This window comes from Pygocentrus nattereri, chromosome 10, assembly GCF_015220715.1.
Source record: "Pygocentrus nattereri isolate fPygNat1 chromosome 10, fPygNat1.pri, whole genome shotgun sequence".
Classification (NCBI taxonomy): Eukaryota; Metazoa; Chordata; class Actinopteri; order Characiformes; family Serrasalmidae; genus Pygocentrus; species Pygocentrus nattereri.
Genome location: NC_051220.1, coordinates 27208221 through 27224717, shown reverse-complemented (window position 1 = coordinate 27224717; position 16497 = coordinate 27208221). Strand labels below are relative to the sequence as shown.

General features: G+C 38.1%; 1 protein-coding gene across 2 annotated transcripts in view; it reads right to left on the bottom strand.

The window, feature by feature from the left end:
• Positions 1-16497, bottom strand: part of akap6 (A kinase (PRKA) anchor protein 6) — a 144028-nt gene that overhangs the window by 110901 nt on the left and 16630 nt on the right. For both annotated transcript variants that reach the window (XM_017699795.2, XM_017699796.2), the window contains exon 2: positions 13315-13691. In XM_017699795.2, the coding sequence (XP_017555284.1) occupies positions 13315-13647 (333 nt within the window). In that variant the 5' untranslated portion in view covers positions 13648-13691. The remainder of the gene's footprint in view (positions 1-13314; positions 13692-16497) is intronic.

Below are 16497 nucleotides of genomic sequence, written 5' to 3'. Positions count from 1 at the left end.
AGAAAAAAGCAGACGCTTGATTGACATACACACACACACACACACACACAAACACACACACACACACACATATACACACACACACACACACACATATATACACACACACACACACACACACACACACACATACACACACATACACACACACACACACACACACACACACATATGTATTTTTATATTATAATATCAACATTATATCTCCTTTTTTATTCCCTACATAATGTGAGTTGGGTTGGAGCAAAAATGTGGACTGTCTGGGGACCACTGTCATAGATAAATAGCTACAACCCCAATTCCAGTGAAGGCATCAAATTCAAAATGAGTGAATATTTGCAAAAAACAATAAAGTTTATCTGTTTGAAAATTAAATATTTTGTCTTTGTAGTCTATTCAATTGAATATAGGTTGAAAAGGATCTGCAAATCATCATATTCTGTTTTTATTTATGTTTTACACAACGTCCCAACTCCATTGGAATTAGGGTTGTAGATAAATGGGCTCTAAATCCTGCTAGATTATTTTTTCTACCTATAGTCTGGTTTAAACCTGTTGAGTTATTTTGTTGAATTATTTCGAAAGTACTGGCAAGTTTAATGGATGGTTTAGTGTCTGTTGTAATGTTATTTTGACCATGCTGGGTCAGTGTCTGGTTCACAGGCACAATCCAGTTAATAAGCCATTTTTCCTGCAGCGCTGACAAGAGCAGAAGCAGTTAAAAAGTGCAAGAGCATAAAATAAAGTAAAAATAGCAGTTTATTTATTAATAGTGAAATCTCTAATAATATGGTTGTTGTGTAGAGGTGGTGACAGGATTAGCGTTAGCTCGCTAGCTAATCATCTTAATAGAGGACCATTGGTGGGTGTAGCTTAATATGATATTTGTCCAAATTTATAGCTGAATGTTATATAACTTTTACGTAGATTTATTTCACTTTTGATGCAAAATAAATTCATCACATATATAAAATACAATTTGTGTAAATGTTTACTTATTGTAAGTAGGGTGGATATGTGTGTCCATACATGCATAGCTGATATTGATTTAAATTAGTGACAGAGAACTCTGAAGTCAGCTGGGCCTGGGTAGCTTGACCCTGCTTTTTAAAAGCATTTTTTAAATGCTGTTCAATTCCACCCACTAGATAGTTCTTCCCTAGTCATACAATACCACCAGTGCTAGGAAGCTGAAGTCTAGCAGAAGAAGTCTATACTTCTTCTGGCTCATGTGAAGCCAGTTACTGCATCTTTTTGAACTGATGCTGCCTGGGTTGTTTTTACTCAATAATTGGAGATAGACTCACAATCCACCTCACTGAGTCACATCACATCATTAACCCAGCTTGATTAAAACTGCATTAAAATTTTGAGTTTGTCTATATTAGAACAATGCTGTTGCCAAATTGCCCAAACTTTGGCAATTTTTAACCCAGAAAATTTTAGACTGATAGATTGATAGATGGATAGATTCAGAGATAAAAAAAAATCTTTTACAAACAAAAATTATTTTTTATGAAACCACTTGTGCAATTAGTAATGGCACCCCTACAGATACATAGAAACAAAATATAACTGAAACATGTTTTCCATTTGTACTTTTCTGTTTTGTAAGTTAAACTTTCAAACAGTAATTTATGACTTTCTATTTCACTGTGGTAGATAGATGAGGTGACACAAATGTCAAATTCCCTTAGTCATCTTTCAACATGGGAAAGACAAGAGAACATACAATTCAAACAAGGGAACAGTGTTTTGACCTTCCTAAGTCAGAAAATGGCTAAAAAAATCAGGTTATGTTATTAAAAAATAGCTACTCACCTGAAAATTCCTAACCACAAACATGCACACCTAGAGTTGCTAAACACTACTGGGACTCTGATTGGAACCATGCTCTGTGGTCAGATGAAATGAAAATGGAGCTTTTTGGCAATAAACACTGAAGGTGGGTTTGATGTAAACAGAAGGAAGACCATCCTGCAAAAAACCTAATGCCCACTGTTAAGTATTGTGGAGGGTCTGTTATTTTGGGCGGCTGTTTTTCCTCCAAAAGGTTCCAGAAACCTCATTGGGCACATTAGATCAAAATCTGTCAGCCTCTGCCAATAAACTACAAAATGGGTTGTCACTGGGTCATTCAACAGGACAAAAACCTAAAACACAAAAATGGTTTACTAAACACAAAATCCATGCCATGCCATCTCAGTCCCCTGATCTAAACCCCATAGTAAACCTGTGGGGCGAGCTAAAGAGGAGAGTGCACAAGAGAGTACATAGGACCCTGGACAATCTGGAGAGAATTCCGTAATCTGTATTCTCCAACCTTATAAGATGTTACAGGCAAAGTGCTGTTTTATTGTCAAAGAGAGGCCAGAAGTATTAAAATGTGGTGATGCCAATAATTGTGACAAGTGTTTTTAAGTAAGTTTTTTTTTCTCAGAATAAATTCACTACAATTAAAAAGTTTTTTCTAATTTTCTGTCTGATTTTCAGAGTCTGAAATCAAACCTGTATTCTTTCTACCATGATATTAATAACTTTTTTAATCTCATTAAATTTTACTATATTTGTTTATTTGTAATTACTGTATTGTTATACAGTGTTTTTACTAAAACACTTACTGCCAGGATAAAGTTTTAAACCATTTTCTTGGCTGCCTACACGTTTGCACAGCGCTGCTGCACAGTTGATGTAAAAACGTAAGTGTATACAGTACAGTTCACTCATTGAAATTTGACAAACCATCCACTAGATGGCAGACATTGCATAGAAATCTGCCCACAACACCACAGGGCGCAAACACCATACAATGTTTTCTCTGCTCCAGCACAAGTGAGTCATCTCAGGAAGGACAGGACCAGCTGATGGATGATTCAGGTATGTTAAAGCAGTGCACCACACTAAACTGGGCACTGCTGTTGACTTTTAGCACATGCATGACTTCACAGTTTCCCATTACATTAAATAAGAGTCTAAAACAAGCACACAGAAGCTCTCTGTGACACAAATTTAACCAGTCAATGCCTCCTATTATGTGAGAAGAAACAACCTGAATTAATTTATTACTGTGTTATAAGTGGGGCTTAAAGTGAAGCTACATCTGGCATGAGACAGCAGGGAAAAATATTCTAGTCATTAAAAACAAAGTGCATTAATGAGGTTTAATGTGCACTGTCAGACCATGCTGGCCAGCACTGAATAGACAGTTGGTGAAGATTAGGGGATTTGCCTGATTGGTGGAGAGGACTATACTGGTGAAAGAGTATAACTGGCACACTTTCAATTCTTAGATCATTAGTACTATCAGAAGAGAGAGAGAGAGAAAGAGAGAGAGAGAGAGAGAGAGAGAGAGAATAATAGTACATGATAATATGTAATACTGTTATATATGTCAAACCCACTGTATAAAATATCTTTGTGAATCTTATGTGTATGAAATGTGTGTGTGTGTGTGTGTGTGTGTGTGTGTGTGTGTGTGTGTGTGTGTGTGTGTGAGTGTGAGAGAGAGAGAGAGAGAAAGTCAGTGTGATTGTTTAATAGAATGATATATGATACAAGCTTTGGCAACACTATCATGTGATACAGTCGTGCCAGTAAAGCTCTCTTGAATTGAACTGAATTTCATTAAATTGAACTGAGATTGAGAGACAGGACAGGAAGAGAGTGTTTTGGGGTTGAAAAATGCTGAGTAAAAGGAACCTGACTCATTTGCATAGTCTTTAAATATTTAAATACCACAAACAGCTGCCTCTTTAATTTGTACTCAAATGCTCAGTCTGTGCTGACATGTGTTTTTCTGGAAAGATTTGCCACTCAACCCAAGAAAATATCAGGTTTCGGGGCAGATTCGGGCCACTTTTACTTTAATTAACATTGGGCTTTGGTTTGTTTTTGAATAAGTCATTTTTAAATAGTAGACCTGTATTTATTTGAATATGACTATATAAATTTTAAGCATGCTCACATATTTTCTTTTATGTACTCTCTCCCTCTATAGCTGTGTTTGGAATAGCTCTGGAGCTTGAGGAGTGGATGAACGAACAAAAGCACAGTGAGGTTCAACAGTATCAGTTGCAGTCACACCATGGATGATGAGAGGGATGTGTTGGGACAGGGGAAAGGTCACTGCAAATCTCCCTCCTTCCTTGTTAACCTTGCAAAATGTGTGTTAAGCATCACTGCAAGCAGCAGCAGTAGTGAGAGGAACTTTAGTGCAGCGGAGCTAACAGATGATCTGACGAGGGTGGATGTGGTTCTCTGTCAGGTTCAATCGGTCATTCAGAATAGAATCAGGTCATTCAGGCCATTTGGCAGTATTGGTTGAGCCTGGTCAGCTCTCAGACTCGTAGGTATGGGTCAGGGTCTGGCTTCAATTACATGTCTGTACAAACCTTTATTATTCTATTTCTTTTAAGATCTTCACTAATAATCATGAAACATCTTTCATTTCACAGTATCCACTGCTCTGTGCTCAAACACATTCAAAACCCTTGCAGCTAATACAAGGTCCTAACTAAGCCACAGCAAAACAAGCACATCAGTTAATACCCTCCTCCTCTCTCAGATTCAGCAGTGTTGACGCTGCGTAACCCTAACTGAGTCATTGTCTGCTGAAAGAGGACACAAAGAGAGCAGTCATTCCTGGAACCCAGCAGCTAGCTCACTTCTTCACAATCCATCACACCAACAACGCACAACAATCCAGAGAGGAAGGAGAGGAGTTTGAGGTAGAGGGTGGGAAATATGACAAGTATGACTCTAAATTATGTCATCATACTCTTTTCAGCTTCCACAGCACTGACCGAGAACATGCCTCATTAAGAAAAAACAGGTTAAAAAGAGGCTCAGCAGAAGTGCAGCTGTTTAAAGTTTTGCCCTATTATTGGTAAATTGCTGGTTTGAATCCTGATGGAGCTGGGAGCATAACTGCTCCTGCTTCACTTGATATAGTACTTTACAGTATGTGAATGCTGAATAAAAAAAGTTATTGTACTTAAAAGTACTTAAAAGTGGCACTACGTCTGTTCCAACTTATTAAAGCTCATTTAAAAAAATCATGCATTGCTTTGTAAAACATTTTTCCCCTTTTAAATATAGAGTTTTTAGTAATACACAAATATTGTTAAAGATTCACTGTCCCAGTCCATGCAGTCCATACACAGAAAAAAAGCAGCAAAAACAGCCTGTTTTGATTTAATCTTTTTGTGATGTTATGAAAAGCAAAACATACACACATCTCTCTGTTCTGCCTACAAGAGTTCAGGCCACCCATTCAGATTAAAGTTATAAAAAGTACTTTGGACTACTTTTTGACTGAGGCACAATATAGAAAAGTCAAACAGAACCAAATGAGTTATGACTGTTTTTGGTACATCAATCCATGTGAATGTCTATCTATAAAGGCTTATTCCTACAAGCCTCTTTTGTCGTAACACTTGGACAATGGACAAAAGCAGCCTTTATGATAACTGAGAATTGTTGGACTAAGGCTTTTAAAAAGTTTATCTAGGTCTATGTGAGTCATGAACAGTTTACATAGGTGTCATGAAGCCCTTGTCTTCAGTAAAGTGTTACCAAAATGAAATGGCAGAAAAATGTAGGATATATGCCACTTGAAATTAAATCAAAGCTCGTCTTGCTTTGCATTTTTAATTTATGTCCTGGGTCATATTGGGTATAATTCATCAAATTACATAATGATGATAATGGTTGTTCTAATATATTCTTCAATGAAAATGTAATGACTTTTACCCATCTCTACTACCTCTTCTAATTTCATTTATAGCACAACACATCAGCAGGTGGAGAAAAATATTAGCCAATAATGTCTTGTTTCTACTCCAACTCCCACCATCCCCTCCTATCATAGAGCGAAGACACTCAACTAGCTCAGATATCCTCCCTAACACAGCTAAATGCATCACAGTATAAAAAGAAAATGTGTTTTGATCTCCAATCAGACTTACTTTAAACTAACACTCACAAAACATGCAAACTATCTAAGGATGTATTAATAGATCAATTGATCTGTACACATATTTAAAATAATTCAGTCAGCATGATGATCAGTAACTCATCAGTAACAGTATCCACTTCCATTAAGCACTGCAATGCAGGTAACCGTGTCTCAGGTTTGTTGAGACACAGACGTGCACCTACGCACATGTCCTATCTTTTCTAAAACCTCTCGCACATGATTTATTCACACAAACAGCTTCACAGAGCTGCTATAAAAAGCTGCGGCATCAGGGGCTGCAGTGTGTTTGCTTGAAACACCAAAGGGAGCAGACGAACACGTGTCAAAGCTGGCTGAGCTCTAAGCTAGGCGGAGTGCAGCCCTCTTTCAGCAATGGCCTCCAACAGATGTCCAGTCTTAAAGGCTTCCGCCATCTCAGAACACAATTGGACCTGATTATTCGCACTTGGGTTCGGACATCATTTATCACCATTGAGGAGCAACTTTCACATTTGGGTTTCACACTTTTAACAGATTTTGGCCTATATTTACAGCTTCTTTATTTTTTCCTCTCTACTTTATTCTTCTTCCCTACTTTCATTACCTTAAACCTTCAAGAGTTAAGAGTTACTGTGTTTGTTGTGCTATACTATTTTTCATAACAGAGATAAAATCAGACTGTGCTTACATTCAATTTACCTTATTTGCCAGCAGCTTTGAGTCTTCACAACCTCCATTTTCCAAGCAAGGCTGTTTCATAATAAAATACCTCCTCGTCTACTTACAAACACAAATGTGATAGGGAAAGTTAGAGTATGCACTTTAAATAATTTCTCTGTTTGTTTCAATAAAGCACAAGTGAGAAATTATTCATATGGAAATGCGGAATGCTTCTGTTTCACCCAAAACACATTTCTAAGTTACACAATTTTTAACTTGCCATGCTGGAGGCACTCGTTGGTACTGAGGTCCAAGAAGCCAACACCTGTGCAAACATGGATATGAATAAAGTAGAATAGCTGGTTCGGGCTGAGATTTGTGAGGCTATAGTTGGGTTTGGATTCTGATTTGACACTGTGGGTCAGACTGGGTCAGCAGAAGGTTCTCAGGCTATACTGGCTCTCAAAATTCAAGATTCCTGGCCCGAGTAAAGCTCTACTCTGGAACAGGCAAGAGTCCTGTGTTGTTCGATCTGATAGTTCTGTGACTGACGCAAAATCTGAATAGTCCTCTCTCAGGCCAAAGGGCCATGCCAAACGCCACCGCTCTGTCTATCCCCCCATTCAAACCAGATTCAGGATTCTTTAACTATTCATAAAGACACTGCACTACATTCATGCACACAGCCTGAAAGCTTTCTATTAATAGGAAAATCTGAACCCTTATAGAGGTTATTATGCAATAGACCATGTAAGCATTTTTTTTACATTTTTTCAGTTGTGTTAGTTCACTTTCTCTTATGTAAGAGATTTGGATAGTGAATTACAAATTTAACTGAACACTCTATGCTTTGGAGGGAAAATCTAATGTGAAGTACGAATGTTGACTACAGCTACACAATACCAGGAAAGTTATTAAAATATCCCTCGTAATATGTTATTAATATTGATGTAGCTTGAATAAAGATCAAGCTAATCAAAAACATTACATATGTTGGATCATATGACTTTTTTGATTTGGGCTAGGTATCTCAGGACCAATACCAAGATTTTGACACATATTCCTAAACAGTACTTTTTTCACTACCTTCTTTTTAATTATAAACCAGTAGTGGATGTGGTTTAAACTAGAAATGAGTGTCAGGTGCCAGAAGTGGATATATTTGCTCAACAGATGACTAACCAAACTGGTCCTGAAGCACATAATAAAACGTTTAATGATTTGTTAAAGGGCTCTTTGCCATATTGCAACCTACTGCAATATCAGGAAAGGCCTGTAATGCAATAACGACATACAATGTATTGTTCTGCCATAATTATACTAGAAACTACAATAGCAACTGCAAATAGATGAGCAGTGTTGTAACATAGTGGGCAATACTACTGCCATCCATGTAGCAGAATGGAGATTGATTGCCTCACACCAACACACCTTGCTCCACTAATAAGAGCCCTTGGTCATTGCTCTTAATGCTACAATTATGCATACACTTGTAAAATTATTAAACTACAGGTCACTCTGAATGAGAGTGTATGCCAGATTAACAAATGAAAATGTGTATAAAGAAGCCAGTATGTGTCAGATAGTGCAGCACAAGCCTCAAACTAAGATGCTGTACCCTACAGGCAGCATTGCCTATACACTATTCGGTAGCATGTTCAGACTTAATGTGACACTTTAAGAACACGAAAAGCACCCAGGGTGATTTCCCATTAGGGTTGGACAAAGTCAAAAAGAAGAAAAAGAGATGAATGAAACCCATGAATGAAAAGCCTCAGGTTTTGGAGCTACAGTATGTTATGTAATCAGTTCAGTGATCATTTCTTCTCTTGTTCTGGCTGTGATGTTTCAGTGTGGCGTGAGGAGAGTGAGCCTCAGGCCCCGGCAATTACACTACCACTTGTGCCCTCCATTACATCATCAGATTGTTCTGCGCTGAGTGATGTTTTGGCCTGACTGATTGCTGAGGGGATTAGTGGAAGAGACAGAGCTTCTCAGAATGACAGGTTAACCAGAATGACAGGAGAGATGAGTCTTCATCTCTGATTGGTCAAAACTAAGAGAGGAGAGCCTTTTCTGTGCTCTAATCAAATCCGTCACAGCTCTAGTCATTAAAGACAGGAGGTGAAAATTGGCTTGCTGACACACAGGAAATAAATCATAGTTAAACAGAGCTCAATTTATTTTCATTTACTGTGTCAATGTAAAGATGCATTCTGTGAATTTCAGGGTCTAAGCTGTTTTTCTTGATGGGGAAAAAATGGCATTTTCACCTGATGATGTAATGGAGGACATGGGTGGTAGTGCAGTGGTGGTAAACATAAATGTTCCAAAAATGATTTGTTGTACATACATTTTCCCCCAAATGTCACTGGAATGTCTAAATTACAAGGTCAGAATTTGAATATTTGATACACAAAAGTTTACACTGCTGTGCACTGAACTGACATTATAAGGCAATCTTGCAAAAGTACCCCATGCAAATCAGCAGGAGTTAATTGTGGTTCTTAAATGCATTAGTAACCTGCAGTTGCTGGTGTTGTTATATAACAGCATCAAATCTAATTAATACACTTACTGTTCAAGTGATGTCAGTTCAATGCACAGAAGTGTTAGCTTGCCTGTAGTGGATATAGCATTATTTATACTTTGACTACTAAACAACCTCATAATTCAGAGGATCCAGCGATATTCAGAAAAAAAATGCACATAGGACAAAAATTTGAGGTTTCTGAGGTTTAAAAATGGACATTTTTTCTGATATAGGATTATTCTCTAATAAACAGAGCTTTATCAACACCTGTACCACCTCAAAGAAAGACACAAGCTCCTGAACCAGCGGTAAGGCAGCTTCACTGTCTACCTCACCTTCAGTGGGTGTTTCATCCAATTTCCTTCACAGAAAGGGACGAGATCACCCCATCTTCAAGTAATTTGGCAAAATGTTACATTTTGGATTCATGCTACTACAGCAATGAAGTCAGCAGTAAATGTTTTCAAAATGAGTGGGGACCCTGGGTGCCAGTAATCTCTCCCATTCCAGTACTTATCAGAAACAGAAAGAACAGGGAGTACATGATATGTTATCTGTCTAGTATTGTACTTTTGAGTCCAGTAGACAGTTTGTCTTTTATTTCCATAGATTTTGATCATTTTTTATTGTTGGTGATTTTAACATACATGTTGACAATCCCAATGACTATTATGCCAAGGAATTCTGATCCATATTGGACTTTTTTGGACTCACTGTGTGACTGTGAGCACACATTCACACCCTGGATGTGGTTATTTCAAAGGGTTTTTAAAAATATCAATTCAAGATATCAATTTGTCAGATGATTAATGTGCTTTCTTTGAAATGTGGACCTTACTAGACATGAAGACACTTCTGCTTTAGTAAAAGGTTTATAAATGACAACACAGCTACACTTTACATGAGCAAAATGTGCTCTGCACCATGCACATCATCTGCTCCTGTTGATACTTTGCTGGATAGCTTCAATAAAATTGTCAGCATTACAAATGACATTGCGCCAGTTAAAGTTAAAATCATACCATGCCAACATAAAGGACCATGGAGGAATGCTACTACAGTTCAAGTCTGAAAGAGAGAATGTAGGATGGGTATAAATCCAAGCTTCAGGTGTACAAAGAAATCTTCAAAGATAGGCTGCATGATTGCAAAACAATAATGCGCAAAACTAGACAATCTTTCTTCTCCAGCATTATCAACAATAATACTAACAACAGCAAAATACTCAATACTCTTCACGATGGCCTGCAAGGAAGGGATTACTTTTTCCAAATAGAAAATAATACTTCTGAGAAAGTGCCAGTGACCTGTGGTGTCCCCCAGGGTTCAATTCTTGGGCCGCTCTTATTTAATTTATACATGTTTCATCCCATGTTTGAATAAATACTACAGGAATATACAATATCTTACCACAGCTATGCAGATGATACTAAGATATACTTTTCCCTCTCCCCAAACAATTATGGTCCCCTTGAGCACATCACTAACTCAATGGGACAAAACCTGCTGCAAACAATAAAAAATAAAACAGAGATTGTTTTATTTATGAATAGCAATGAGAGGCACAGACTAGACTGTCTATCTGGACTCGAGAGCCCTAAAATCTAAAGAACTAGTACTTAACCTTGGTGTATCAGGGGGCTCCGATCATAGTTTTAGCCATCAGGTCAAAGCAGTCACTAAATAATCATTTTATAACCTTAAGAACATTGACAAGATGTACAACAAGAAGAGATTTTCTGACTAAACCAGACCTGGAGAAATTCATTCATGCATTTATTTCTAGCTGGATTGATTACTGTAATGGGCTCGTAACAGGAATCCCAAAAAGACAGACCACATCATCTCCATTTTTAAGTTCTTACCCTGACTACCAGTATATTACAGAGTAGAGTTTAAGGTACTACTCCTCATCTATAAATCGCTCAGTGGTGTGGGACCAGCATTGTTATTTCATATGTTGCAGTAATATGAGCCGAGCAGAACTCTCTGATCATTAGAAACTAGCCAGTTAGTCCTGCCTGAAAATAAAGAGTAAAAAGAGACCTGAAACTAGACAGTTTTAAATCCAGGCTTAAAACATATTTGAGCTATTTGAGCAGGCTTTCAGCTTAGTTTAAAACACTGTTAGCTCTGCATTTTAGTATTCTAATTACATTTTTATTTTGATTTTTAATTTTAAGGATTCTTTTCATATAAAATCTATTCTTTCAATAATTTTAATGGCTATTCTTCTTTAACTTGTTCCAGTTTAATTATCTTCGTATTTTATGATTTGAAAAGCACTTTGAATGATCACAGTGTATGAAAGGTGCTATAGAAATAAACTTGCCTTGCCTTGCTTGGCCTTCTCAGAATCAGTAGTTAGAAATCTGAAGATTTTCAGCTTTGTTTGCTGTGCATATACAGTATCAAAATTTCAGACAGTATCACAATCTTCAAACACTGTAAAAAAGCGGATCAGTTCAGCTTTAAAATTATTTATTGTAGTAACAAGTAATTTAACTAGCTCTATTCCACTTATGTAAGTACTTTAAATGACACAATGCAAAATGAACCAAAACATTTTTACAAATGATGGAGTAAGAAACTGACTTTAAGCTATTGAGAAATCTAAAAGCAATTGTTTACAAGACAGCTGTGGAATGAGAAGACATTCTCTGGTATTTGGTCTGCCCTAAATCTCACACCATACCAAACTCCAAAAAGCTGCATTCCATGATAAAATGGCCTGCTACATGTTAATGATGAGGTCCAGGTATTCCAGACTGCTTGGTCAAATCCAGTAAGAGCTGTGGTTTAGCTGACTCATGCACTTCATGCACAAAATTGATCTCAAAAGGAGCTGATCACTATCTCCATGTAATTCCGTATGCCACGCCTCACTCACACAGGCCTTTCTGTGTACTCAAGGTGTAGAGGCTGCAGTTTTTCTTCAGGGAATTGATCTGTGCAGTGGACTGCAGAACCCAAACACTAGGCATATATGTGATTAGTGAAGCAGTCATATTCAGGATCCTCATCAAAACTTAACACATTTTAACCCAGAGACATCTATGCTAAATGAAATCTGATCCATTAATCAAATATATGATAATCTGGAACAATATCAAGGGTGTACATAAGCACTAACCAAGTTCACATCAGAACCCAAATGCATTGCTGATTACATGTAGAATAATATATAGCTTAAATATTACTTTGCAAATAGTGCATTAGAAATTGTTGTCAAAATGAAAGTGAAGCACAAACAAAGGCTAATGCCAGGGGTTCCCAAACATGGGAACAAATACATCAACAACGAGCACATATGCAGGTAATGTTGGAAAACTTTTAATATGCTTCAAAAGTATCACTGGAAGCTGAATGTGACATGTACCATTTCCTACTGACTTTGAAAAGTTGCATCATGAAATGCAAGCATGACTGGTGCACTGGTGCAAGAAATATTGCTTTGTTGTTGCATCATATATTTCTGACTGTTATAGACAAGATTAGCTGTTCAAAGGTGACAATAATCCTGAATCATAAATTTGAAATCCAAAGATGTTAATATTTTTATATCAGCAATTTAGCAATCTACCAACTATGTGTAGAATTAATTGAGTAATCATAATTTCATAATTCCAAAGTATTTAAAAATGCTTTAAAATGAACTCAAATTGGAAGTCCACTGATTTATCACAATTTATGGTTCAATTGTTGAAAAGAAAATAAAGTAATTCAAAGTGGTTTACTATAAAATGGTGCATTACAAAGTAACTTACAGACTCAGATTTCTTTACTGTTGGGTTAATAGGAACCAATGGTTGGGTGTTTAGAATGCGAATGTAGCCATTTTATGTACTAGCCAAACCCATCAGTGAACCCACAGATGTCTTCAACATCTCAATGACCTTTAACTAGTGATATATTAGTGAGCTAGTCATGCATTATGCCATAAAGCTGAATGAGAGAGCAAAAGGTGGGGAGTTGTACATCACACTGTGTATATACAGTATCACAATGGCTTTTTAAAAATCTGTATTACAATCTTCATACACTGTACAAAATGATGTGTCGGTTCATTTTAAATTACTTAATGTGGAAACATGGAATTTAATTGGTTTTACCCCTGACTTACAGAATTATAATGTGTAATTATGAAGTGCACAGTTTCTCTTACCTTCAGCTGCACCAGGTGAACATCCACATGTTTGTTGAGGCTGTCCTGCTGGACTGAGTGAGTAAGACCTCTCACTCTATCTGTTGTGGCTCTCAGCCAGGTCTCTATCTCCGGCAGGTGAAGCACCACCTTCCAGTCTGCTCCAGTGTGAAGGGGAGGGGGTTTCTGGTAACTCCGGCAGGAGTCCCGGCCCTGACCAATCACATCCCCGCTGCTGCTGGGCCCACAGGGGCCTGGCTGCTCCTCCTTGGGACTGGACTCCAGGGTGGGTGTGACGGAGGTTATCATAGGTGAGGCAGCCTCACTGGCAACCGGTGACACTGCAATGCTCATGGTGAAAAAGCACTAGATCCTTCTGATGGGGTCTTCTGAAAGAACTGACAGGAGAAAGAAAAGGGGTAGAGGGAATAAGGGAAGGAGGGAGAGAAAGAAGCACATGAATGAATAACTAAAAAGCTGGTGAGATTATGTTTAATATATGAAGGGGAAAGCCATGGGGTAATTTAGGATGCAAATCCATTGGCTGTCCCTTTCATGCTCTGCTGGTGTAAAAATCGTCCGTCATTCACCTGTTGACACATTAGAGAGCCCCGAAATGGAAAAGACTTTTATCTCAGCCTTTTTCAGCAAACAGGAATGTCTGTATGCTCGTATTTCCCACCACACCTCTCCTCTCTTAGCACCAACCAACAAACACACATAAAATATCAAATAGTGGCATGTGGTTTCAGTAGTGTCTTACACAAGACACCAAGAACATTTATATTCATCTGTCAAAAGCTCAGCATTGAGGTTACAGGCATCAAATCCTCTAGTGCACTCACACTCTCTGATTAGCTCTCTCCATTATCACCAGGCTTCACTGAGGCCTCTTCCCTCTGTAATTCTCCAGAATTAATCTGCATTCAGTAAGCAGATGCATGGCCTGTTAATACTCCAGTTGTGTGATGAAAGAGTGAGCTTCTCGTTAATCTGCCTAGCCTGGTGCTTGATGATCTCTCTGGTATGTCTCAAAGAGACTGGCTGTCCTGTGACGAGACAAGACACATAGACTGCTAATAAAAAATATAGATATTGATATGATACAGACAGACATTCTTCAGCATAAACATGAAGTCATGCTTGCTCCACCTCATGAGATGCGGAAATATTTGCTGTTAAATGTTACTGTCGTTTTGGCCTTTACTATGTTGACATATGGCAAGGCTGCAATAAATAAATGAACCCTTAAATCAATCACAACGTTACCCAATGTGTGCTGTGAGAATCCAGATGAATATTTTTGTTGGTCTTGATAAATTATGTAAAGCATTTGTATAATCCAACAAAATTTGGCCAACATAATACAGGCTAGGGTGGCACGGTGGCGTGGTGGGTAGCGCTGTCGCCTCACAGCGAGGAGGGCCTGGGTTCGATTCCCCTGCCGGGCGGCCAGGGTCCTCTCTGTGTGAAGTTTGCATGTTCTCCCTGTGTCTGCGTGGGTTTTCTCCGGTTTCCTCCCACAGTCCAAAGACATGCAGTCAGGCCAATTGGACATGCTAAATTACCCCTGGGTGTGAGTGACTGTCTGTCTGCCCTGCGATGGACTGGCGACCTGTCCAGGGTGTATCCTACCTTCTGCCCGAAGACTGCTGGGATAGGCTCCAGCATCCCCCCGCGACCCTGACGGAGAAGCGGCTTAGAAAATGGATGGATGGAATACAGGCTAATCTTCAACCATATTTGTTTGTTTGTTTTTATTTTTACCGAGTTTTCCCCTTAATGTAGTTTAAATTCTGCCCACTAGCTAGATTTCTCCCAAAGCTGAAAAAGTGAAGGCTAGCACATGTTTCCTCTGACACATGTGAAGTCAGCCACTGCATCTTTTTGGAACTGTAGAGCTCAGTACACTTGGAGGACAATTCTACCTGACAATTCTGTTGTGTCAGCTAAGAGGAAGCACTGGCAATCTGTGCTGAAAGAGAACAAGGCCAGTTATGCTCTCTTGAGCTTCTGGCCACGGATGGCTGTGGATTGGGATCCAACTCGAGACCCTCTGACAAGGATGACTGCATTCAGGAGCCCCTGACTTATCAGTTTTTAATTTACTGTAAAGCATCCAAGACCACAACGAGGACAGATCATTACTCATCGAGAAAATCTTTCTTACGTGGAAATGTATACTCCTTGTAAGTTTATATTGGCTTGTGGCTAGTATGTTAGTTTGGAGCTAGTGCATTAGCTCAGGGTTAGCATATTAGCTCATGACTTGTGCATTAGATCAAAGCTGCAATGGCATGTCCTCTCATCTGCACACACATGCCAGTTCTCAGTCATTGAATGTAACTACAAAACAGTTCAAACATTTGGTGCTGTGGTTATTAAGCTGAGATGGTTCTTTATTTTCCTCACATCACATTGCTAAATTTGTTACATTATTATGCCTTTCATATATATATATATATATATATATATATATATATATATATATATATATAGTACTGTGCCAAAGTTTTAGGCCTCTAAGCAAATTTTTTAACAATTTACCTCAGCAGTGAGTTTATCACAATATTAGAATAAAGTCATATTCATAACAACAAAAAGAATTTCTTGGGTCCATAATTTTCCTTGACACCTTCATAGCCGACACAGACACTTGTTAATATCATCAATTCCATCATGAGCACAATTTTCTGAAGCACTGATAGGTCAAACCAGGAGTTGCTGTTTAACTATATTTAACACTGGGCTTCCTCGAGGAGAGGTTTGAAAATGGTTAAACAAACATCCATGAAATCACTATTTCATGCACTTGTGTTGAATCAGATTTACTGTATATACAAAATCTTAAAAATCATTACACCTCTAGAAGCAATATAATCCCAGTAATAGTAATTTCCCCATATTACCATACCACTCATTAACCATGCATGTGTTGTTCACTCTTCCACATTATTCAGTGTTGAATATCTAGGCCAACCAAGGGTCTAAATGTGTTATAGGAAATCAATACTTCCAGTCAGCCTGCCTGTATGACCATTTTAATATGCACCCTCAACACTCAGCTCTGCAGTCACCTATAGAAATGAACGGATCAGATGAATTAATTGGCTAATGTGGCTTCCTAACATTTATACCCCATCTAGAGTTTGTTTTGTCTTTTCTGCTAGTTAAACACATGGATGACACTGGTGGAATTGATTT